A 27,439-nucleotide genomic window follows, 5' to 3' on the forward strand; every position below is an offset into this window, starting at 1 on the left:
GGGCGAGCATGCTTGGTGCGACCGGGATTCGAACCCGCGAGCCTCAGATTACGAGTCGAACGCCTTAACCCACCTGGCCATGCCGGGCCTATTTATTTTAGAAATTGTTAAATGAAATACGGAATGACTGTAATTATATTCCAGTTTTTCTTTATGTAATATTTTTTTTCTCTACGAATGTGTTTCAAAACCTCCAAAAAAGATGTTTTGAAAATAGTTATCAAAGACATAAAAACAATTTATAATATATACATATGTGTGTGTCTTCAAGCAAAAGAACTTTTTTTTCTTCATTCTATGGGAACAAGGCTAAAAGTTTCCATGTTATTTTAAAACGTTGAAGGTTGACGACGTTAACAAAATATTACTCTAATTATGATAACTTAAAGGGTCGATATTGTAATATATAATTTTCTTACCCCTTTATTATCTTTCAATTACTTTGATTGTTTTTTTTTTCAGACTTTCATCTAAAGTTACTCGAAGGTTAGCTGCATATAACTGTCTCTAATTTTAAACTGATAGACCAGAGGGAGGACAGCTAGTCAACAGCGCTTCCTGAAATTTCTGGAATACTCTCTCTTGTCTGACCGAATAATAAGTTTGACACTAACTCTTATATCGTACATACAGTGCCAAAGAGCACACCACAATTTTGTTGCAACGGATTATGAACCACAAATCAAAAGTACGGAGATCAAATACATTGAACTCTTTTTGTCATCAGCAAATGCATGCTAAATCACACTTTTAACCTTATTTAGTCACATATTTTTAAACAGTTTATATCATCTATGAATTAAACAGCTGAAAACATGTTGTTTTGAACTGCAGCAACAACTTAAGTCAACGCCCTCGTACGTCAATGTTAGTTTTATATAATTGTGTGTTAATTTATATGAAACTTTGGGTCTGCTAGTTTTCCTTTTTTTTTTAGCTTGTTTTAAAATCCCAAAGGTCATCTCACTTATCTTGTAATAACAAAACATAGGTAAGTATAGAAAGAAGACAAGTAGCCAAAGAAGGAAACATGTACAACGATGTAGTTAGATTGTAGAGCCTCCTAAGAATATTTTGATGTAATTTCTGAATTTACTCGTAACTTTGTTTAATTTTTATTCGTTAGCAGTATTGAATATAATATTTAATATCTATGAATATATATTTATTAAACCCATGAAGGTTATTCCGAATTGTTAGCTTAGTATATAGATTTAATAGTACTAACCTAAGTCTTCGAAGCTGGCCGACCAAAACTTGTGAAATGCTAATAGGATTACGGTCGAAAATGCCGTTAACAACAAAGCAATATATCGCTAATCGTTATTAGTTTTTGCTATTTTTGACACACTAAATATTCCTTGGCAGACCGGTATACAGAAGTAGTTATATCGGCAATTTAGTTAATAATTGTGTTGTGATTTGTATAGCTAGCTTAATCAGAAACTATTCATAAAGTGTTTAAGTTGTAGTGAGAGTAATTAACATTGTATCATACAAGCAATAGATTGCGGTTTTTACTCTTTGTTTCCTAACCTTACTTAGAGAATTATACGTCAACTTACTCTAAGATGTAAAGTAAAACTTTAAAATAAGAAATATAACCCGATTCACTTAACTTTAATTCATGTTAACATATACGGTAATCATCGTTATTCTCTGATGACTACATTTCGCTTATTATCCATTGGTAATTAAATTCAGTTTTCATATACAATCATTCTTTTTATTCATTGATGATTGCATCCACTTTCCATAAAGATTTTTATTATTATTTGTTGGCGACTAGAACCAATTTGAACACACCATCATGTTTGTTATTCATTGGTAATTACATTCAACTTATGTATAGACTCTTGTGTTTGATTGGTGCTTCTTTCCCGGTGTTGAACTCTTTTTGTTTCATACCCTACAAAACATATCAGGAGAAGAACACGTGTCCACTCCAACCATGTTTGTAACACACTTTTATGATTTTTCAACCAACTTTTAACTGAAAAATTCCCGAGACCTCAAATTCTCTAAAAGTGTAAAATGTTCCGTATTTTATGGCACCTTTATATGGTTTGGTTTGTTTTGTTTTTCGCGCAAAGCTAAACGAGAGCTATCTGCCTTAGCCGTCCCTAATCTAGCAACGAATAGTGGGATTGACGTCACATTATAACGCTCCTACGGCTGAAAGGGCGAGCATGTTTTGTGTAACGGGGATTTGAATCCGCGACCCTGAGGTTACGAGTCGAGTACCGTAACCACCTGCCCATGCCGGGCCTACATTTATGTGGATAAATGATTAAATATTAATTTTACATGGCAAGTTCCACAAAAAGTAACTAGGGGAAACATTTTACTTTTTGTGTTAAACAGTTAATGAAGTGTACCCAGATGAACATTTTTAACGAAGATGTAAAGGCATTTCCTGGACCATTTAGACCTAATCTAATCAAGAATCATTAGTAATCATGCAGTTAGATATCATTAGGACCGAAGGATTATGTCTTCAAGGACGGGCTAGTAAAGAAATGAAAATATAAGACAAGATATACAAGAAGAGACACAAACTCAACTAAGTACATATATAAAAAAATTAATTTAATTAAAACATACAAACAAAATAAGGAGAATAAACTGAATTTAAAAAATTAAAGACGAAGGAATAAAGTTGGAAATTAGAAGTCGGCTAGTAAAATAGAAACAGTGATAAGCGCGGACCTGTTTGAGTTTGCTGGATTTAACCAAAGAAAGACTACGAACACTATGAAAGGGTGGTTTGGTGTTCTATACAGCTGACTCAGATAATATTTAAGATATTTCTAGTTTAGCATCACCATAAGGTTTAAAAGTATAGCATATTTTCTGGTTCCCAAGACTATCTGGTGTGTCTACCGAGTTGAATCGAATCCCTGTTTTTAGCATCATAAATCCGAAGACTTACCACTGACCCACCAGGGGACTCAAATGTGTGTGTGTGTATTTTCTTATAGTAAATACATATCGGGCTATTTGCCGAGTCCACTGAGGGGACCCTAATGAGGGTAGGTGAACCGGAATTTAAAATTATTTACAGTATTTTTTGTCGTAAGAAAGTGATTGAAGAAAAACAATCACGCTTAGAATGTTAACTTTTGCACCAAACCATTTGAAAAAAAAAAAGGATTGTAACTTTAAACGTTTACAAAAAATTACAATATGAAATTTAAAACAATATTTAACTTACGTAGTGTCCATTTGGTCAAAGAGTTTGGGTTTTCTTTACTATTGTACAAATATATTTTTCTAGAAATAATTCACCATTTTCATTCCTTTCTACGAAAGGCATGTTTTTTGCTGTTTTTTTTGTTTTTTTTTATAAGGACCAAGGTTGACCTTACAGTTAGCGCGTCGAAGGTCTATGATTCGCGTCCTATTGTTTCAAAATTGTGTCTCGTATTTTAGAGCCATAAGTATATTATAAGTATAATGGGTAACTCTTCCTAGCATTCGGTTCGAGTATCCCAAGACTAGACATTGAGTGTTGTTAACCAGCTGTCTTACTTCTAGTGGGCCTGGCATGGCCGAGCGCGTAAGGCGTGCGACTCGTAATCCGAGGGTCGCGGGTTCGCGCTCGCGTCGCGCTAAACATGCTCGCCCTCCCAGCCGTGGGGGCGTTATAATGTTAACGGTCAATCCCACTATTCGTTGGTAAAAGAGAAGCCCAAGAGTTGGCGGTGGGTGGTGATGACTAGCTGCCTTCCCTCTAGTCTTACACTGCTAAATTAGGGACGGCTAGCACAGATAGCCCTCGAGTAGCTTTGTGCGAAATTCCAAAAACAAAACAAACAAACAAACTTACTTCTAGCCTACTAGGAACGGTATGTGCAAATAACCCATATATCGTTACGCTTGAATATCACGAAACCCTTACGTTTTCAAATAAGTAAATCTATATACATCAATGTTGAGGTAAAAAATAAACAATATATACTATAATTATTAAATAATAATTCTGCTTTACACTAACCTGCAAGGGACGGTACAGTTAGAAAAGCAGTCTATTAAATCCAAACTGAATTTCCTTTTAATTCCTCTTGCACTACCTGCCACACAAGATAGTGGAAATGGATCTTCGAATGCTAAACAGAATATTTATTTTGGTTTTAAAATTGTAATATACAAAAGAAATGTCACATTTTTAATGTTATCTGAAATCGAATATCACAGAAATAATTAAAGCACTCAAAACAAATTAAGAAAAGGTAGATTTAGTGTTAGATTTCCAGTAAAATGGTGGTTTACCTTATTAAAAACAAACAAACAATATACTATTTACAGGAATAGTTAGAATAAAAAACGACCTTTACGTTAGTCATTACTACTGACCGCCAACTCTTGGGCTTCTCTTTTATCAATAAATACTGGGATTGACCGTAACATTAAAACACCCCCACGGCTGAAAGGGCGACCATCTTTGGTGTAACAGGGATTCGAACCCGCGACGATCGACTTACGAGTCAAGTGCCTTAACCACATGGCCATGCCGGGCCGCAACTTTTTTTTTTTTTACTAACCTTAATGAAGTCATAAAGATGAAACGTGGTTTAATATGAAAAGTTATTTTATAATTATCTGGAGCGAAAAGGTCGTTTTTCTCTAGCCTTCTTTTTTTTTTATCAAAATACTTAAACCCCTCCAATATACAATACACGTTTTGAAATATAACGACAACAACATAAAAGCAAACAAATATCAGAAATCGACTGAAAACACAGCAGTTCTTATAGGAATACCAAACTTATTTTAATTTAGTTCGTTCATGCAACTTTTTATTCTTCAATGTTTTATGATTTAATTAATTTTTGACATTGTAATATTTAGAAATAAAACATAACGTACTCCAGCTTTGGGGACAATTAGGGTGTTCAGTATACCTTGCGTAAGGATCAGGTTTCCTTTGGATATAGTCGAAGGACAAAAAAACGCAATCACACATTTTTAAAGATACATTTGAGATGCATTCCGCGTAGCAGCCCTGAAATTAAAATAAACTCTTTAAGGAACACATAGCAATGTTTTTGAATCTTTGTTTTTTACTTAAAACAAAGAAAACATAATATCTTGAGACAGGTTAGAGTTCGTGGCAATTCCTTAGACAACATATAATATATAAACATGGCTAAAATTTTTTCGTATTGTTTTATATTGATGTTATTGTCTACATGCATGAAACAGTTATTGAGTAAAAACGCCTAAATAGTAAGAGAGATGGTAGCGTATGCTTGAACAAACACGTACGTACAAGTTGTTATTCTGGTCTGAATAAGTTATGTTGAGGACTTGTTCTTCAAAAAACACACGCATACATCCGTGCGTGCTTTCGATAAAATCTTTTTTCGCAACAGATCAAAATTTTGTATACAATTTTTCTTTACTTGGTCTAAACTCATGCCTCGTTATGTGCAAGAACTTATAGGGCAACAAATTGTTCAAATGTCCAGCAATGGTATATAGCAAAAGAACATTGCCAGAACAGTATGGTGCATTGGACTACAGAAAACGTTGTTTTAAGAAAGTCTACGGATAGATGCCCAAAAGCTGTTGCCAGAGGTTATGTATATTTTGATCAGATTAACGAGTTAGGGTCAAAAGATAACTTGTAACATCTTACGACAGGAATGGCATGAACACGTTCATTCTAGGGTATCCAAAAAAATAGTGAATAGGGGACTCACCAAACAACGTTATTTTGCAGAATGGGCTATCTGTGAACCAATATTAACCAGAATCCACCGTTTTTATCTTGTTATTTGAGCAAGACAGCATGCCAACTTAGAGTTAAGACACTGACGACATGTTATCATTTCAGATGCGTACTGATTCTGGCTTGTGTTTTGTCTGTTTGAAATTAAGCACAAAGCTCAACAATAGGCTATTTATACTCTGCCCACCACGGGTATCGAAAACCGGTTTCTAGCTGTGTAAATAAGAAGGCATAGTGCTGTGCCATAAGGGGCTTTTGACTTGTTAAATCTGGTGATAGGATTTGTGTTTGTCATTTGCGTGGAGAACAGATAATTGAAGACTGTCTTTCCCACAAGATTATCTTGACTACGGGGACGTTACAAGATTGTCATGGCGGAAAGTTTACATACTGTAATCTCGTTGAGAACTGTTGGGCAGAACTGAACGGGAAAATTGGTAACCACGACCCTAAAACAGCTTATATAGTTTAACTTCAGCGCTTCCTAGTGACAAGTTGAGATGAAATCAAGGTAGATTACATCACCACCGTCATCAACAGCATATCATGTCGCCTTGCGGAAGTTATTAGAGTGCGACGAAAACTTATCAAATGCAGAATATTTAATATGGGGACATATAAAGTTAGACACCATGTATAATAATTTGATGTAATATTTTGTATATTTTGTTATGATGGGTGAAATGCTGAATTACACATCTTTCTACAGGTGTCTGATAAAATTGTTTGTTGTTTTAATAAATCGTTCATGATGTCCATAGAACCTGTATCATTATACAAATTATATATGTAGATGTTTAATATAAGACATATCTCTCAGTTTGACAGAGCTAAGTGTATTTATATTCCGTCTTAATTATAGTAATCCTAGTTGTTACAAAATATGCAAATGTTTTGCTCAAGACTGTACAACACACAGTAATTATTTTCTGGTGAAATATTTCAGAACCAGCTACGTATTACTAAATCAGTGATATACATATATCTTGTCTGTTGTCACAAACTGTTGTGAGAAGCTGGCTAAAATAATTTCGATACAGTTTGGTAAAATTCCTACATATCTAGTTCAAATCGAAAAGCAATCCAATGAACCCTTCTAGTTCAGTACCCATTTTCAGTTTTTATCGTTTCAATGTCGTGAACAAAACAGGGCTCCAGTGAGAGAGAAAAACAATGGTAATTTACGTGTAGATGGCGCTAAATGCAAATATGTTTTAATAACGCATTTACGTTTCTGTTGAGGAACTGTTTCTGTGCTCCATCTCTAAATAGTGGAAGGAAGAAACCCATGTTTCTTTATGAAGAGAAACCCACTTGAAATGAAAATGTATCTCAGAATGGCTGGTATGGGTATTAAAACTTTTATTGATAACATCGTTTCGACCTTCCTAGGTCATCTTCAGGTCCTGAAGCACATTAATTGTTCATTCGATTCAAAGGTCCTCGTTCTACGCGAGCCATTACATGGCACTTGTTTTAGGCGTTAGCCTCACGTGATAGAGACCTCCTTGTTATCCGCTCAACTGAACCTACAACCTCAATATTAAGACGATTAAATTAAGAAAATGACTGTAAACCCCGAACTGTTGGTTAAACATTTTCACTCCACTTGAATTATTCCACTAGTTTCCTCACGACATCTTGTGCTACCAGAAACACAGATGGACAGTAGGGTGCGTCAAAAAACAAAAAGTTGTGACACTTAGTCGCTCGCTTATAATTTGATTCCACTCAATGAAAAAAATATGCTAGCGTAAAATCAATCCAATACATTAATATTTAGGTTGCGCAATGCGCACAAAATAACAACGTGCTTCCGGAACCAAACGAAAAGTTGGCATTAGTGAAAGGCTAGCTTCGGCTTTAGACAGAACCCAGATCAGTGACCGAAAAGCCGCGCAAATTTTGCTTACTTTTGCAGCTCATATGGGACATAATATCGAGGATCTTGCCATTAGCCCAAGTTCCATAAGGAGGAAACGAATTACTAACCGTACTCTTCTAGCAGCTGAATTGAAGGAAAGTTTTTCTCCAAACGTTCCTTTGACATTACATTGGGATGGTAAGCTGATGCCTGACTTGGTTGGCAGAGAGAAGATCGAACGTTTGGCAATTTTAGTTTCAGGTGAAGGTGTAGAGAAGATTCTCTCAGTGCCCAAGATTGATAGTGGGGATGCAAATTCAGTAGCTTCTGAGATCGGATCAGTTTTAGTAGAATGGAATGTAAAAGACAGAATTAAATCGCTTTGCTTTGACACCACGGCGACCAATACATGATCCAAATCTGGCGTCTGTCTGAGGATTGAAATGTTACTTGAACGTGAGCTCTTGTACCTTGCCTGTAGACATCACATTTTGGAGATTCTTCTGAGCGCTGTATTCTCTATTCTCGTGATAGAGACATCAAAAAGTCCAGATATTACTTTGTTTTTAAACTTTAGAGATTGTTGGCCTAAAATTAATAAAACTAAGTACATAACAGCAGTAGAAGCAATGCCACTCCGAATACAGCCTTGGAAGGATGATATTATTCAATTTTGTCAGAATCTCCTTCAATCTCATCAACCACGGGACGATTATAAAGAGCTCTTGGAATTAGCTGTCATTTTTCTTGGATCTCTTTCACACGGACGTTCTTCAGTTTCTTTCCGTACTTCTGGTGCTGTACAACGTGCACGATGGATGGCTCGAGCAATATATTCTCTGAAAATTTGGATGTTCCAAGAGGAGTTTGGTAGACTGCAACCACGGCCTGCTTCATCTCGTGTTTCATTTGACGCACATTTCTGCAGCAAACTTGGCAATTTGTGTGTCTTTATAACTAAACATTACTTGCTCTCATGGTTTACAGCTAAGGATGCTTCCGTGGCAGCTCGAAGGGACCTTACACTACTCAAGGAACTTGCATCGCATGAAAATCATATGATTAAGGAAGTTGATACAAAGGCAATGAATCGGCATTTATGGTATTTATCAGGGGTTGCAGTTGGGCTTGCGCTCTTTGATGACGGTGTAACGAATAGCGACAAACTCAAGATGGTCTCAAATATGCATATCGTGAGAGGATCTCCTTGGCCAACTCCACGTTTAACAGTTGATGCTGCAAGCAATGCTGTTTCCAGAAAACTTCCAGATTTTTTTACCTCGGCAACGAAGAAAATTTTCTACCATCTGGATATTAGTAGCGCATTTTTATCATTACCACCGAAAGAGTGGAGCGCCTCCGAAAAGTACAAACAAGGAAAGGACAGAGTAAAGAAACTTTTTGTGACAAATGACGCAGCTGAAAGAGGAGTAGCTTTAATTCAAAGGGCCGCACCAAGAACGAAGATCAATTTCAGTATATGATTCAGGTGGCAGAAGAACATCGGCGAACATAATGCGAAGGGGGGAGGCAAGATAAAACTTCAATGAAATAAATTTTTCTTTAAAGTTTTTATGTTTTTGCTAATTGTAGAATCAATAAATATTAAATAACTTCTTTAAATAATTTAATTACCATTAACAATGTAATGTAGGGTAAATTTAAGGAAAATAGTGAACTTTGCGAGGGATGCGCGACCCCTAAATACTTCGCGATTGAAATGAAACTTTGTATATGTTCTTTTCTCATGCAGTGGCACAACTGAGCAAAAAAATTGGGACATTTTAATTTTTATCCTTTATCCGCTGACGCACCCTAATGGACAGTCATATTTCGTAAAGGTTTGGTTTGTTGTTTTTTCATTTTTTCCAAACCTACAGGAAGGGGTGTCTGCGCTAGCCGTTCTTAAGTTAGTAGTGTAAGACAAGAAAGAAGGCAGCTAATCATCACCACCCACCGCCAACTCTTGGGCTACTCTTTTACCAACGAATAGTTGGATTGAATGTAACATTATAACGCCCTACCGGCTGAAAGAGCGAGCATGTTTGGTGAAAATGGATAATGTTAACTAGCTGCTTTCCCTCTAGTCTTACACTGATAAATTAAGGACGGCTAGTGCAGATAGCTCTCGTGTAGCTTTGCGCGAAATTAAAAAAACAAACATTTTTAAGTATGACGAGCTTTTTCTCACAATTTACAGAGTCATAATAATTGCTGTTGTAAAATATATAAAGCAATAATAATTTTTATTTTAATAATGCAAACCATAATAAATATTATTTTATTGATACAAAGTCCATAATAATTATTATTTCAAAATACATAAAGCAATATTAATTATTGTTTTAACAATGCAAACCATAATAAATATGGTTTTATTAATACATAACCAAAATAAATATTTTAAAAATACAAAACCATAATAATTAATATCTTAAAAATACAAAGTCATAATTATTATTACTTTAATAACGCAAAACCTTAATAATTATTATTATTTTAATTTAACGATAACGTAGACTACATATCCCCCGCATGTTAGATTTTATTAGACAATATAAAACTAAACCTGACTTTGTTTTTCATTATCGAACAGAATGACTGAACACGACAATAAGAAGTAAATAAACAGTCTCACATTCTCCGTTATCCGTAATTTTCTGGCTTTTGTCGTTCCAAACTTATTGTAGTCAGTACAGGAAGTGTCGTAAGGCGCAGGAAGGTGATGATAGATGGACTTAAACAGAATAATGTAATAAAATTACTTTTATAAACATGAAATAATTGGTGGTATCGCAGCAGAGAAAACATGAAGAAACTTTTTATTTACATTATACTTTATACGATTCCCCAATAGGTTAAGAATTAGGTCAAGTCTATGTTAATTTATACTGTGTATATATATATATATATAATATTAAGGTAGAAGCTTTATTCTGGATAACTGAGTGTTATTTATTAGAAAATAAAATTACAAAATAATGCCTCTTTGTCGTTGTCTTTTTTCTCTTTTGTCGCGAAATAAAGCTTTGCATTAAACTTGTGATGAAACAATGTTTTATGAGGTTTACTGTTTATTTCTAGTTTGTTTTAAGCACAAAACTACCCAAAGAACTATCTGTGCTCTTCCCACAACAGGCATTGTAAGCCAGCAGACGTACCCACTAAACCAATGGAGAGTTTTATTTCTGCGAAATAATATGTTTGAGAGATGATGAAAGTACAAACGATTGAACATGGCAATACATTTTGTTTTCTCATTTAATTTACACAATAAAAAGTAACGTGTGTTGAATTCAAAAGATGCCTACTGAATTGAGTGACATCTTTAGTGTGAATTAAAATCAGAATATTTACGTTAGCGTGCCAAAAAAATAGCTGTTTTTTGAGATTAAAGTACTTTCTACTTTAATTTGCGCTTGTGCAAATCATTATTTTAGAAACAAATACCTTTTAACTTGTTTAACTTCATATTCACCGGAGAAAGCATTCCTGAAGAAGTACGGTTTAGTACATTTTCTGGTTCTGAATTAAAAGTCCCCCAGTAGCACAGTGGTACGTCTACGGACACACACCGCTAAAAACCGGGTTTCGATACCCGTGGTGGGCAGAGCACAGATAACCCTTTGTCTAACTTTGTGCTTATTTCCAAATAACCAAATTTAAAAAAATACTACTATCTAACGACAAGGACTGGGCATGGTCTAAGAGTTAATATGCTGAACCATGTATCTGAGGATTCGTTGCTCACGTCTCGTTGACGTAAAATCGCGATCCACACGTTAGTGTCGTGGTTGCGTTATAAGAGTAGCAAATTAGTCCTACTATACTTTTTATATAACTCAAAAACTGGTGGTGGCTGCTTCACATTTTCAGCTGTTTGTGTGATGTATCAGAGTGACATTCAATCCCGCTCTTAGTTTAAGTTCTTTTTATTATTTTAGCAGTAGTTACATCTTGATGACGAAAAACCTACTTGAAATAAAAATGTATCTCAGAACGGCTGGTGTGGGTATTAACACTTTTACTAATAAGGAGAAATACATTAGTATTTATATCTACGATGAACAAGGATTCAGTGCTGCTATGATGTAAAACATGATTTGAGTGGTGCTTACTTGAAATAACCGAAACTCATGAAGCTCACCAGGACCAATGAAATAATGTGGTAAAAAGTCTGCTGCCTCTTCTGGATGATGAAAAGTGATAATAGCTCCTGGAGCTCGTAAGTAATTTCTGCTATCGAACTTGATTATGAAAACAAATGATGACGAATCATCTACACATGTAAAGAGGGACATCGATTATTTGTCGAACTTGAGTATAAAAACAAATGATGACGAGTTAGCTCGACATGTAAAGAGAGGCACTAATTATTTATTGAGCTTGAGTATAAAAACGAATGATGACGAGTCATCTGGACATGTAAAGAGGGACACTAATTATTTATTGAACTTGAGTATAAAAACGAATGATGACGAGTCATCTGGGCATGTAAAGAGGGAGCTCTAATTATTTATTAAAATTGAGTATAAAAACGAATGGTGATGAATCATATAGACATGTAATAAGGGACACTAATTATTTACAAAACTTGAGTATAAAAACAAGTGATGACGAGTCATCTGGACATGTAAAGAAGGACACTAATTGCACTATATAACACAAATTTTGTTCCTGGATATTATGTGTTATTTCTTAATTGCTTATGTTGTAAAAGTTCAGAAAATGGCCATGATTCCCTTCAAACTTTTGCTTTTGTGACCTGGATAATGAAATTTAGAAATTAACCTATTTTCTATGTAAAAACGAGCAAATTTGCACATTTTCATTTACATAAGGTCTGAATAAAACAACATATGAATCAAGATTTACAAGTATTTATCCTAAAGTTATACAAAAATGTTTAGAAGTTAGTAGTTTTTCGAGATTTGCGACTGTAATGTAAATCACTTTCACGTATGAGACCCCAAATATAATTTCCCATCATATTTTCGTTATACGCTCCCAGGTCACAAAAGCATAGATTGAAGAGAAAAATAGGTCTTTTTAGGCATAAGCAATTAAGAAAAAACATTTTCTGCCCGGGAAAAAAAATGTGAGAATTTTGTTACGTAGTGTTATTTATTGAACTTGAATATTAAAGCGAATGATAATGAGCCGTCTGGAAAGTATTAGCTTTCTAGTACGTATTTAACATACATGATATGTGTATATAATTGGTTTAGTTTTTCAAAAATGATAAAGCAGTTAGTCAGGAATGGTATCCTCCTACTTATCAGTGATTAGCCTGTCTGTGTAGTTAATATAAGTTGTTTTTTTTTAGGATAATGTATGTTAATTTTGTTGTCGCTTTGTCATGCCACTTATGTCTTGTGCTCTTTTAATACATATAGTGCAAATACTTCGTGTGAAAATGAAATACACCAGAGTAAAGTCAATATACCCTACGATTAGTCAGTATTATGTCTATCAGTAGCAGTGTGATCATTCCGTGGCTCCCACGGCTGAAATACCACATAACAGGTATTATAAATCAAGAATATGAATATAAAACACTGCAGCAAAACTAAGTTTGATTAGAAAACTCTGAGCGAGATAAATTAAACTATTACAAATTGTAACACCAATGGTCTAAGAAGAAATACGAAAACCTCCAAAAGGAATTCTAAGTATTTCAGGGTATGTTATTCTTGAAATAGACGACAGTCGAATGCAGGTCTTTCCAACAACTTTGCATAAATGTTACCTCAAAAACAGTAATAAAACAATTGTGCGTGTGTATGTTTTCTTATAGCAAAGCCGCATCGGGCTATCTGCTGAGCCCACAGAAGGGAAACGAACTCCTGATTTTAGCGTAGTAAATCCGTAGACTTACCGCTGTACTAGCGGGGGACTAATAAAATCATTAACAAGCAGTAATTCCAAAAAAAAAAAAAACTACTGCTCGTATTTCTGCATGGTAACAGAAAGATTGTAAAACCGTTGAATAGATATTCAGACAGAATGAAATAGTTAAAAACACTAGGAAAACGATATATATACATATAGATATTTCATTAATTGAGAAAACCAATATATACATATCTATACTTTAATATTAGTTGAAATGGGTTGTTAACTACAAAGAGCATAACCGGAGACAGAAGAATCCAGAATCAAATTGCTCAGCAATCATCTCTAAAACCTGGGGTATATTTTATATCCCATGTTATAGCCTGTACCCTGGGGATCATTTCAACTGGTGCAGCGTTTTTTATTTTTGTTTGGGCTTTGTTTTAGAACAAACTATATATGTGTGTGTGTATACGTACATTAACGCACGAACACAAAAAATTTATATGTATAAAACTTATATATATTGTCATGTTTTAGTTGTCCATAAGATTCCTAAATCTAATTATTAATCTTTGACTTTTCCTCTATTATAACTAAATAATAATTATTAGGCCTGGTATGGACAGTGGTTAGGGCGCTATACTCGTAATCTGAGAGTCACTGGTTCAAATCCCCATCACACCAAATATGCTTGCCTTTTCAGCCACGGAGCGCCATATGTGCGGTCAATCCTACTTTTCATTAGTAAAAGCGTAGTCCAAGGGTTGGCGGTGGGTGGGTCTTACATTGCTAAATTAGGGACAACTAGCGCAAATAGACCTCGCGTAGCTTTGTACGAAATTAAAAAGAAATAAACAAATAAATAAAATAATTATTAATTATTTATAAAGCAGGATTACTCCCTCAACCAGAGGTAAAGTAGAGATGTTGGTGGCGGAGGAAGCGAATAAGAAATGCAGTGATAATTTACTGAAAGTTTTATATACGCGGTCTGGAACCTACTGTATGCAAATAGACAAACCAATACGATGGTAAAGTGCTTCAATAGGAAATTTCAGGCAGTAGCAAAGACGCGGGATTCCAGAGTGACCACACCACCTTTACCAGTAACGATCACACAAACGAACAAATTTTATATTTTTCTTTGTTTTTGTTGATTCTTAAATAAATTACGAGACGTTTCTTCTCTGTCACTTTGAGGTTGAAGACATTTTTCCTCTTCTGCTCCGGCGGAAGATAACTAATATTATTGCTACTCTTACATTTGACACATTTTTGTGTGCCGTCACATATCTTTAGGCTTGATAGTTGATTGTCTTCAATAAGGGCTTTTAATAAAGTTTACTGTAATATCATCCACAATAGCTAGCTGCACAGGTTAAAGGTCGAACACCTCGGATTGTTGTATCATACATGCAGACAATCGAAGGAATAATTGTCTTTGATGATGACATGCCAAAGAGTAGCGAAGAACTAGTCACGGTTAGTGGAATTTGGAGTTAACTACCTAATGAAGATCTTTTGAGCTTTGATCTGAAAAACAGGTAGCGGTGCCGTTGGTGAAGAAGATATGTCATTAACTATGGGGTTTCTGCTGGTGATGTGGTCAGTCATAACGTAGTCAATTTATGGACGATTTGGAAACTTTAAATTGTTATCGACTCAGTTCATCGTATGTTTCTTACTTTATAGGTCTTATCAAAATCGGGACAATCTGTAATTTTTGACATCTGATCCCTGTTACCGAGACGCACCTGGTTACGTGGGTTAATTGTCTATTACTGTTTTGGCTGCTAATCTTCTTCCATCTGAAGATGACTAACTCTGTTTTGGTAGGAAAATATTCACACATACACACGCATATGTACATATATCTTCTTTACTGGATCTCAATCTCACCTAATTTTGGGATCAGCCGCTCGGGTATTTTGTGTAAGCTAAAACGTTTTTACACTAGGAAATCTAATCCTGACAAAGACCTTAGAGGGAGAACATGCTCGGTGACAGAGATTCGAACCCGCAGATTGCGAGTCGACTGCTCTGGCCACCATGTCATGCTAGGCCTAATACACACACACAGACACTGCAAACCTCTGTAAACCTATTACATAAATACAGGGTGAGGAAATATTAACTTTATAGTTCTTTTACTTATCACTATTACTCTGAAATGAATAATAATAATTAAAACTGGTTTCAGTTGTCTTCGTAATATTTCCTTTAGCACAAAACGTACAACACTAACTGTATCCTTCACTTACTCGGTACATATATATTTATGTAAACATCTATCCATCTTACCAATAAATGTTTCATTCTCCTTTTCTACGGGTAAAATTTTTTGAACATAATTACTTTCATTCCAACGACTGTTTAAGATATAACAAAGACCATTCACTGGGTGGTAGTATTTCTGAAAACTGAAAAATAAAATAGTATATATTGTTTTAATTTATTTACCTTTTTTTGCTTCTACTTCTTATTTCGTTTGAGAACGCGTGGCCTAAACATATATCACACAATGATGAATATGTCGAAGTATGACAAACATACAAGAGATAAATAAATATTTTGTAAAACATCTTTATAATATATTTTAGGCCCCTTAATGGCTCAGTGGTATGTTTACGGATTTACAATGCTAAAAATCGGGTTTCGATAGCCGTGGTGGGCAGAGCACAGATAGCCCATTGAGTAGCTTTGTGCTCAATTCAAAACAACAACAATATGTTTTAGGCGTTCCAGAAATAGTTCTTACAACTGTTTTTTCATACTATTATTTTGAACATTTTGTTAATTTTTCAACATTTATATTTCAACTTAGTTTAATTTCCATGACTTTTGTCGACCTCCTTTCAACAGGCCCGGCTTGGCTAGTTGACTAGGGCTCTCGACTTGTAATCTGAGGTTCGGGTGTTCAAATCCACGTCATACCAAACGTGCTCGCTTTTTCAGTGTGGGTGCGATATAATGTGACGATCAATCCCACTGTTCATTAGTAAAAGAGTAACCCTAGAGTTGGCGATGGGTAATGATAACTAAATGCCTTCCATTTAGCCTTACATTGCTAAATTAGAGACAGCTAGCGCAGATATTCTTCGTGTAACTTTACACGAAATTAAAAACAAAAACATTTATTCAACGTTTCCTTATTATGTTCTAGCCTGGCGGCTAGGGCACTCACTGAGTCGCAATTTTTGGGTCACGAGTTCGAATCCCATCACCGAACATATTCGCCCTCTCAACCATGGGGGCGATACAGTGTGAAAATAAATACGACTCAGAGGGGCATGTCTGCAGGCTTATACCATCAGATATCGGATTTCGATACCAGTGGTGGCCAGCGTACGGTTAGACCTTTGTGTAGCTTTCTGCTTAACCACAAAACAGTCGGTTCAATTTTTGTTGGTGAAAGAGTAGCTCAAACGTTGGTGGTTGGTTGTGTTGATCAGTTGTCTATCCCTTTAGTTATTACTGCTAAATTAAGCGCAACTAGCGCCCCTTCCCCCGTGTGACTTTGGACGAAATTCAATAAACAAACATACTAATCGTGTTCACGTGTTTGATTTTTTGAAAGTGAAAGATATTCTTATCAGTTGGAACCTTAGCCATTAGTTCCTTGTAAGGATAAATGGACTTTATCAAATAATTGCAATAGATCTATTGTGGGCCCCCAGTAGATCAGCGGTATGTCTGCGGACTTACAACGCTAAAAACCGGGTTTTGATACCCGTGGTGGGCAGTGCACAGATAGCCCATTGTGTAGCTTTGTGCTTAATTCAAAACAACAACAACAAGATTATTACATATGTAAGATTATAAAAACAGTTTGTTCTTAAAACAACACAATAAATTGTATGGTATCAGTCAAATATATTCGAATTATAAACTTATTTAGAAAGGATATATAATGTAGTAAATAAACCAGTCTAGTAAGTATTGGACCAGACCTGTCATGGCCACTTGGTTAGGGCGCTTAACTCGTAATTTGAGGGTCAACGATTCGGATGCCCATCACACCAATCATGCTCTCCCTTTCAGCTTTATAATGTAATGCTTAATCCTACTATTTGTTGGTAAAATAATAGCCCAAGAGTTGGCAGTTGTTGGTGATGACTAGTTACCTTTCCTCTAGTTTTACACTGCTAAATTATGGATAGCTAACGCAGATAGCTCTTGTAAAGCATTACGCGAAATCAAACAAACAAACAAACAAAGTCTTGGACCATACATGGCCCAGTGGTTAGTCTCTTGGACCATGGATTCATGGGTTTATTGTTCACGTTTCTTTACCACGGCAAATATCACGTACTGATGTAGATATGTCACAAGTGTTATGGTCAAATGTCTTATTTGGCCAGACAATAACTGCCCAATAGTTAATAGTGAGTGTTGTTAATAAGCTGTCTTTACTCAATTATTACAATTTAAAGGTAGGGGCGATTTAGATAGTTTATTAAAGATTGCCATAATAATTATTTTTTACAAGCCGTTGTCCTTAAGTTTATATATAAAAATCTAGAATTAACTAAGAAATATCTTGCCTGTCTGTTGTTTGATACCAACAGAAGATAGCTCTAAGTGACATACACAATTGTTTGAAAAAGAAATATTCAAATATTTTATTAATAATATATATAAGCTTTTAGCTCTATTCCTCTTGAGTAATAACATAAAACATTTGTTTAACAAATAAAAACGACTGGTTTGTTTTTTGAATTTCGTACAAAGCTACTCGAGGGGGGCTATCTGTGCTAGCCGTCCCTAATTTAGCAGTGTAAGACTAGAGGGAAGGCAGCTAGTCATCACCACCCACCGCCAACTCTTGGGCTACTCTTTTACCAACGAATAGTGGGATTGACCGTCACATTATAACGCCCCCACGGCTGAAAGGGCGAGCATGCTTGGTGCGACCGGGATTCGAACCCGCGACCCTCAGATTACGAGTCGCACGCCTTAACACGCTTGTCCCTGCCGGGCCGAAAACGACTGGATAACTGATTCTAACAATGGAAGAAGTAAAACAGAAACGGTTACACGATAAAAGAACAACATGAAGCACACAAAATATATTTGGAAATTTAATCTGGATTGGAAATAAATAAGGAAAGATCAGTATCGTAAATAGAAAATAATTGATGAAGTTAATTTGTAACGCGGTAGGGGTGTAAAAATAATCTAATTTACACTTTTATAAAATGATAAAAGACATATTATTATTCTTACCCTATTATTCTGATCAGTTTTGAGTTATGACAGATAATATACAAAATTTAACTTTACTTTTTTTGAAGGTAAGAAAAAAGCTACAAAACGTGATACCTGTACTCTACCCGCAGAGGGTACTGAAACCCAATTTCTAGTATTGTAAGAAGCAGACATACCGCTGTGTTACGAAGGGGCACAATATTTATAAAAAGATCAAGAATTCTACAATTTATTAAAGACTCGCTGGAGTGCCCGTACCCTGGTATGTAAATTCATGATTAATGAAAGGTTATATTAGGACATGAAAAGGTGTATCTATCTTCCCGTGCACTCAATGAACTTCCATACCAAATTTGGTGAAGGTCTATCCATAAACACTCTGTGAAGTACTTAAACGAATATACAACAGACAGTACTAGTATATTTATATAGATAAGTAGTTACATGGACATACAACAGACAGTACTAGTATATTTATATAGATAAGTAGTTACATGGGCATACAACAGGAAGTACAAGTGTATTTATATAGATTAGTAGTTATACGGACATACAACGGGCAGTAATACACTGCTGACCAAAATCTTAAGACCAATGAACAGCAAGAAAAAATATGCATTTTGCGTTGTTTGACTCAACCACTAATTTGAGTAGAGCTTCAAAAGATGAAAATAAGAAAAGGAAAAATAAAAATAAAAAAACTTTTAGCATTTAATAAGGAAAATGTGAACACTATGAAATTAGCCTAAATACTAGCTGGTCAAAAGTTTAAGACCATGCCAAAAAGAAGTCCTAAACAAGGTAGGAAATGCCCAACAATTGGTCTCAGTAGTGAGTTGCACGGCTGTCATTGCGAATAACTTCAAACATTTGCTTTAGCATGGTCGATATAAGCGTTTGCAGAAGGCTGGCTGGAATGTTATTCTAAGTGGTGAAAATGGCTTCACGAACATCATGCACTGTTGGAATTGATGTACGTTTCTATAGACTTCCCTTGCCATCCACCCCCAAACATTTTCAATGGGGTTCAGTTTGGGCGAACACGTTGAAAGGTCCAAAAGAATCACGTTATTCGCCATGAAAAATTCCTTTGTCCTGCGGGCATTGTGGATTGCAGCGTTGTCCTGGTGAAAGATCCAGTCATTTCCACACAAGCGAGGGCCTTCAGTAAATAAGAATGCTCTCTCCAACATGCCAATGTAGCCAGCTGCTGTTTGATGCCCCTGTATAAGTTGAAGCTCCATTGTTCCATGGAAGGAGAAAGCACCCCAGATCATGATGGAAATTCCTCCACTGTGTTGTGTAGAAAATGTCTCCGGTGGGATATCCTTATCGTGCCAGTAACGTTGGAAGCCATCTGGACCATCCAGGTTAAATTGTTTCTCATCAGAGAATAAAACCTTCTTCCACTTTTCTACGTCCCATGTTTGGTGCTTCTCAGCAAAGTTTAACCGACCTGTTTCGTGGTGTGGAAGTGGGCGTGGCTTTTAAAGACGTTTACGGTTTTTAAAGCTTTTCTCATGTAGATGCCAACTTATTGTTCTTGAGCTGCATTCTGCGTCCGTAAGGGCCTTAATCTGGTTCGACGATGGACAACCCGTCGATTCCTCCTGCTCAACGCCGGCAAAATTTTCTTGAGTCGACCACTTGGAATTCTCGTTTCGATCCTTCAGGGTCTTTTAAGAAATTTGCAACAGCAGTTTTACTTTGCCCAATCTCACCAGCGATGGCACGTTGAGAGAGACCTTACTTTTGCAGCTCGACAATTCTACCACGTTCAAACTCTGTCAACTTTTTAGCCTTTGCCATGTTTTTACCCAATGTAACACAGGAGATGTTAGTGGGAGATGTTGACAACGCTAATTCTTGAACACAAATGACTAAATTTCGTTACGTGTTTACCGATTAACGCTTCGTTTCAGTATGGTCTTAAACTTTTGACCAGCTAGTATTTAGGCTAATTTCATAGTGTTCACATTTTCCCTATTAAATGCTAAAAAATATTTTTATTTTTACTTTTCTTATTTTCATCCTTCAAAACTCTACTCAAATAAGTGGTTGAGTCTAACAACGCAAAATGCATATTTTTCTTTATGTTCGTTGGTCTTAAGATTTTGGCCAGCAGTGTATTATACTTCACAGTAAATACTTCAGTGATTTGAAAGTAACTACTTTGTTGTGCATGCTAATAAACTGCATGCAGCTGCAAATTGTATAAAACCCTCTAGTAGCTCAGCAGTGAGCTTGCACGTTCAAAGGTGGATTTTGATATCCGTAGCTCAAGTTACGCTTGACACATAAACTAAATCGTGTATAAACTCGAAGGACTTTTACAAAAAGATATTGATGATAAGTCATACAAAGAGCTGGTGAAACATATTTAGAATATCTTAAAAAAAAAAACTTAAAAGAAGACTAATTGATACTCAACCTACATAATTGTTGGTTTACATCATAATTAAACAAAAAGCCAAACAATGGGCTATGTCTACCACGGGTATTGAACCTTGTTTATAGTGTTATAAGTTCTCAGACATACTACTGTCCCACTGGAGGAAGAGGCACCAATTGTTGGCAATCGTAACATTATTACTTTGTAAATTTAACACACTTTAATCATAACATAATTACTTCATAATTTTCAGCACACTTTAATCGTAGCATAAATACTATAAAATTTTAATACACTTTAATCGTTATATAATTACTGGAACATTTTAACACACTTTAATCGTAACATAATTGCTGTAAAATTTTAACACATTTTAATCGTAATATAATTACTGTAAAATTTTAATACACTTTAATCGTAATATCATTACTGTAAAATGTTAACACACTTTAATCGTAATATAATTATCGTAAAATTTTTATACACTTTAATGGCAACATAATTACTGTAAAATTTTAATACACTTTAATCATGGTATAATTACTGTAAAATTTTAACACACTTTAATCTTAATATAGTTACTGTAAAATTTTTAACACACTTTAATCGTAACATAATTACTCTAAACTTTTTAACACTCTTTAATCGGAATATAATTAGTGTAAAATTTTATAAACTTTAATCATAACATAATTACTGTAAAATTTTAAAACACTTTAATCGTAAAATAACTACTACAGAATTTTAACACACTTTAATCGTAACTTAATTATTGTAATATTTTAATATGTTCAATTATAATATAATTACTATAGAATTTTTAACACAGTTTAATTGTAATATAATTGGTTTTGTTTTAAATCTCACACAAATCTACACGAGAGCTATCTGTGCTAACCGTTCCTAATTTAGCAGTGTAAGGCTAGGGAAGGCAGCTAGTCATCACCATCCACCGCCAACTCTTGGTGTACTCTTTTACCAACGAATAGTGGGATTGACCGTCACATTATAACGCCCCCACGGCTGAAACGGCAAGCATGTTTGGAGTGACGGGAATTCGAACCCGCGACTCTCAGATTACGAGTCGAACACCTTAACTCGCCTGGCCATGCTGAGCCCGTAATATAATTACTGTAAAATTTTAATACACTTTAATCGTAATATAATTATTGTAAACTTTTAACACACTTTAATTACAATATAATTATTGTAAAATTTTAACACACTTTAATCGGAATATAATTACTGTAAAATTTTTAACACTTTAATCATAACATAATAATGTGAAATTTTCGGTAAATTTTTATGTAAATAAAGCTTCAAAAAGTTAATAATATAATATAATATAAATTGCATTTTCCGAATATGGGTTTTGGTCGTTTTATTTTTATTTACTTTGACGAAATTGTTTGCTTGTTTTTGTGTGTAGGTTTTTTAAAGATGGTATTGCATGTTTCTATGCGTGGGTTGATTAAGGATGTTATTGTGTGTCGGATGATTGAAAGATCTTATAGCCAGGCGTCTTATCAAAATTCAGTCAAATGTCACCAAGTGTAACATTTTATCGCTTAACAAAATGTGCACTTTCATATAGATTAACAGTTTGTTAATTACTATATTATTTTGTTATGTTGTTTTTGGTATAAATCTTAATTATCATCGAAAGTAGAAAATATACAAGAGGATATATTATACATTTTCATCAACAATTACTATTAGAGACTCTCTGTGTTCTTACTGTAATATTCAACTAAACGGTTGTTGTTATTTTTTACCTAATATTTAATTTTCACAGGACAGTGCAAAATATGCCAAAATAAAAGTGTTTCTCTACTTTAAATATCTTGAGATATTTAATCTTGAGCGAATTTGCATGTTAAGTGTGTATTTCACATTCTTCAGATAGCTAACAGTGAATTCGTATGATATGTGTGTACTTCACATTTTTGAGATGACTAATAATGAATTCGCATGATAAATGTATACTTCACATTCTTAAGATGGCTAACAGTAACTTCTTATGGTAAGTATGTACTTCACATTCTTGAGATGGCTGACAGTGAATTCGTATGGTATGTACTTCATATTCTTGAGATAGCTAACAGTGAATTCGCATGGTAAGTATGTACTTCACATTCTTGAGATAGCTAACAGTGAATTCGTATGGTATGTAATTCACATTCTTGAGATGGCTAACAGTGAATTCGTATGGTAAGTGTGTACTTCACATTCTTGAGGTGGCTAATAGTGAGTTGAATAGGTGTAGATATTATTTTATCACATGTTTGTATTTAGGTCAATATCAACTGAGTTTCTTATAAGGTGAGAAAATTAAGAACATATCATTATTTGTTTTCTGGCTCACCTGCACGTGCTTTCAACGCCCAGTCTACAAAATTTTATCATGTCTTTGAACATAAATCCAAATTTCTCTAGTTCGTATTGGCTAGCGAATATTGTACCTTGTCGTCTCAGGACTTCAATTTTGTACACAGTTCCCTATCGATAATAAAACAATGTGAGCTGATGTCTTTTTCTGAAAAACAAAATATGTTAATAATGTCCTTATGTTACAAGAATAGAGAACAGTATGAATTGATGAGTGAAACTGATTATATAATTATTTTTGTTCTAAATGGTTACGGGTCCCACTGAGCATGCTCGCTTCTTCAGCCGTGAGGGCATTATAAGGTGACGACCAATCCCATTATTTGTTGTTAAAACGGTATGCGAAGAATTGGTATTTGCTTATTGTCAGTAAATACTTATGGATTTATACATTTTGATAAAAAGTTTAGAAAAGCAAACGACTTTTACAGTCCAGATATATAAATATATTAAATTTTAACCAACCTTTCGCATTTGCAGCTTTTATAGATTTCAATGTTTTGCCTTTTTTTTTTTTTTACCGAAGAACTAGTTGGCGGTTGGTGGTGTTGAGTAGCTGCCTTCTCTCTAGACCACCACTGTTGATAGCCCTCAAGTAGCCTTGGGCAAAATTCAAACAATTTATGTTAATCAGTTATTCTAACTAACTCACAGAATAATAATAAAAGGTTTTGAGTGCATAGCAGTTATTTTATTTGAGATATTTACACTTATTAAGCGTTTCTACTGCATGTTGAAATAGTATTCTGCACGACTGTCATATTCGTAAGTTAAACGTAAACCTTAAACGAATTCTCTTGATGTTTATTGTTTATTTATTTGATTTTGAAAGACGCTAGCCGTTCCTAATTTAGCAGTGTAAGACTACAGGGAAGACAGCTAGTCACTACTAACTAACGCCAACTCTTAGGCTACTCTTTTATCAACGAATAGTGGGATTATAACGCCCTCACGGTTGAAAGGGCGAGCATGTATAGTGTGACGGGTATTCGTGCTCGTGACTCTTGGATTACGAGTCGAGCGCCATAACCACCAAGCCATGCTGAGATTTCGCGATGTTAAAACCTATAAACACTTTTTTTGTTGGATGAGGATAATATAAATATATATAAATATACTCGCTGTTTTGTGATCATAAAATCGTTTTTACCTGTAAATCTGTAACCCCAATAAACAAGAGAAACTGTTTAACTTTTGTTAAGTACATGAGTTTCTTTTAGAATTCATAGATTACTTCTAAAAATTAAACGAAATCCATTCAGGCTTAACAATTTATTATACAACTTTCAGCAAGTAAGCTCAGCCGTAACGTCTAAGGGTTTTTCACTGAAAGGGTGAGCATACTTCGTGTGACGGGGATCCGAACCCGAGACCCTCAGATTACGAGTCGAGTGCCTTATCCACCAAGCAATGCCGTGCCGTATATAATAAAAACAAACACAAAAACTTTAAATGTTTGAAACAGGTGGAGAAACGTCCACTAGAACAACAAATACTTTATAATATTCTACCTTTCTTGTAATGCTATGAGTAAATACGCGTCGTTACGTTTCTCACGGATAATCACTTGAAGGGAGGAAAAGCAGAGGGTGTCAAAGAACTAAATATATCGACAGCTTCAATAACTATGTCACCAAGAACTCAATGAGCAACATCGAGTTGATAAGGAGGATTGACAACAGAGAAGTCTGGCATGCCATGGTCGTGATGTCTGCCGCAGATTTGACGCATGAAGAAGAAGAAGAATCACTTGAGAACAGCCTAGTGGTTAACGTATCCAGACTCTAAAGTTCTAGGATTTATGATTCTCACTCTATTGTCGGGAAATCGCGCCTTCGCACTTTGGGGCGTGGGTGCATTATAACCGTAACATTCAAGTCTCAGTAACTGATCGGAGTCGTCCAAGGGCTGGTGGTTGTTTCTTTTCACTAGTCCCAGTTCAAATAAGGAGCGGCTATGAGCAATTAGCCCTTGTGTAGTTTTGACCAAACATTCTGAACCAAACTTCTACTTCGGTTCACTTTACAGATTATTAAAATAACTCATTTTCCACTTGTACACGAAAACTATAAGAAATGAGAAATTTCTTTAAAAAATAAACACGTTTGACTGTTACATATATAGACTGCTGAGGCCTCGAGATGCGAAAATTCCACAACAGTTTTCATTAAAAGAAAATTATTACAAAAGGTAAATATCCAGTAGATAAACTTAAGAACAGTTAAATAAAGTATTCTGCTTTTAAACTAAACATTTTGTTCCAAAAGTCGAAATTTTAAAGTTTCTCAGACCGTACTAGTTTTTTAAACAATTTATTGAGTATTCATGATAACCAAGGAGACCAACATACTGTTGATTTAAGTAACTGGACATCGTTCGATTTCATTCTCAACTTTTTATTCAAGGAAATTGTAATAAAAGAAGTGGTTTACCAGGTCGTCAGCAGACAGAGGTGGACAAACAAGGCTGCTATACAAGCAAGCTTCGGACTTGTTAAAACTGGAAAGAAAAAAAAAACATTAACTACAGAAGAATTTTTAATTATACAGCGTTTTTTATGGGGACTTTTGATGTTTTACGTTTAATATGACATGTAAAAAATTATTGATAACCAAGAGTTCGTGTATAAACCATTGGACAAAATAAAGCTTACTTAAAAACCTGTGATAATCTGAGTAAAAGACACTTTTTATAATGTTGATATATAACATTCTGGAGATCTTGAACATTTAAAATCATTACAATCTAACAACAAGTAGCACTCTTTAGACTGTGATACTTTAACACTATTGTAATAAAACTATATATAGCACTATTTCAGTTATTATACTTTAATATCAAATCAGAAAACAGGAGATAGTATTACAGGCGGTATTCCATTCATACCATTGTGATCGCTAAAATGTTTCCACCTGTATAATTACTTTAAAATAATTGTTAAAATAAATAAATAAAGATTTTATTGTATAAAAACTTGTTTTACTAAACTCTAAGTATGTTTTTATGAATATTTAGTTATTATCTTAATTCTGTTCATAATAAACTACTTTATTTCAAATTCATATATATATATATATATATTTAAGTATAATCAGAATTTAAAATCTACGGGCATCTAATAGGATTTTGTTTTGTTTTCACATATCAAGACTGATATAAAAGAAAAACATTAAAATATAATTTTGCAAATTGAATAAGTGTAATAAGTATAATCGACATTTAGTCATTCCTATTCGAGTTATATTTGACAATGGTTACGTTAGATTGACTTGTTTCGCAAATGCTATAACTTTTGTTTATAAGAGTGTATGTGTTCTTATAGCAAAGCCACATCGCGCTATCTGCTGAGTCCACAGAGGAAAATCGATCCCCTGATTTTAGCGTTGTAAATCCGTAAACTTACCGCTGGTTTATAAGAGAAAACTTGTTTGTTTGTTTCTTTGCTTTAGAGAAGAGTCACATTGGGCTATCTGCTATGTTTACAACGGAGAATCATATCACTGATTTTAGTTGTGTAAGTTCGTAAACTTACCAGAGTCTCACCGGACAACTCTCAGCGGTAAGCCCGAACGCTTGTAACCCCCCAAAACCCGGGTTTCGATACCCTTGACAGAAATAGCACCGATTACTCATGGTGTAGCTTTGTGTTTGACTTCAAACAAGTCCCTCGGTAGGACAGCGGTAAGTCCTCGGATTTACAGTGTTAAAATCAGTGGTTCGATTCAGCAGATAACTATAAGAAAACAGACATAAACTACAAGCAAACAAACAGAAAGGTATTTAAAAAAAGTAAAAAATAACAACTCAATCTGATTCACTCTTTCAACTGTTGGATGGTTATAAAAATGACTGTGTTAATTGGTTTGTTTCTCTCCGAGAAGTTATAACTGCTAGTTCCTGCAGAAGGATACAGGGTTTGCGACCTTTTCTAGAATTGTCTGACTGTGTTACAACAATGTATTCATACCTCACGTGAAAAAAAGGATTTTATTGAAATGTTTGTTTAAAGCCATTA

General features: G+C 34.8%; 1 protein-coding gene across 1 annotated transcript in view; it reads right to left on the minus strand.

Moving 5' to 3' along the window:
* The window catches only part of LOC143251693 (epithelial sodium channel subunit alpha-like), a 29,504-nt gene extending 5,606 nt beyond the window's left edge, over positions 1-23,898 (minus strand). The window contains exons 1-7 of the mRNA XM_076502941.1: positions 23,890-23,898; positions 23,402-23,535; positions 15,738-15,856; positions 11,717-11,877; positions 10,237-10,335; positions 4,870-5,005; positions 3,998-4,109 (exon numbers count right to left, since the gene is read on the minus strand). Coding sequence (XP_076359056.1) covers positions 3,998-4,109; positions 4,870-5,005; positions 10,237-10,335; positions 11,717-11,877; positions 15,738-15,856; positions 23,402-23,535; positions 23,890-23,898 — 770 coding nt within the window. The remainder of the gene's footprint in view (positions 1-3,997; positions 4,110-4,869; positions 5,006-10,236; positions 10,336-11,716; positions 11,878-15,737; positions 15,857-23,401; positions 23,536-23,889) is intronic.
* Between the last annotated feature and the right edge of the window lie 3,541 nt (positions 23,899-27,439).

Source organism: Tachypleus tridentatus, chromosome 6 (assembly GCF_004210375.1).
Source record: "Tachypleus tridentatus isolate NWPU-2018 chromosome 6, ASM421037v1, whole genome shotgun sequence".
Lineage (NCBI taxonomy): Eukaryota > Metazoa > Arthropoda > Merostomata > Xiphosura > Limulidae > Tachypleus > Tachypleus tridentatus.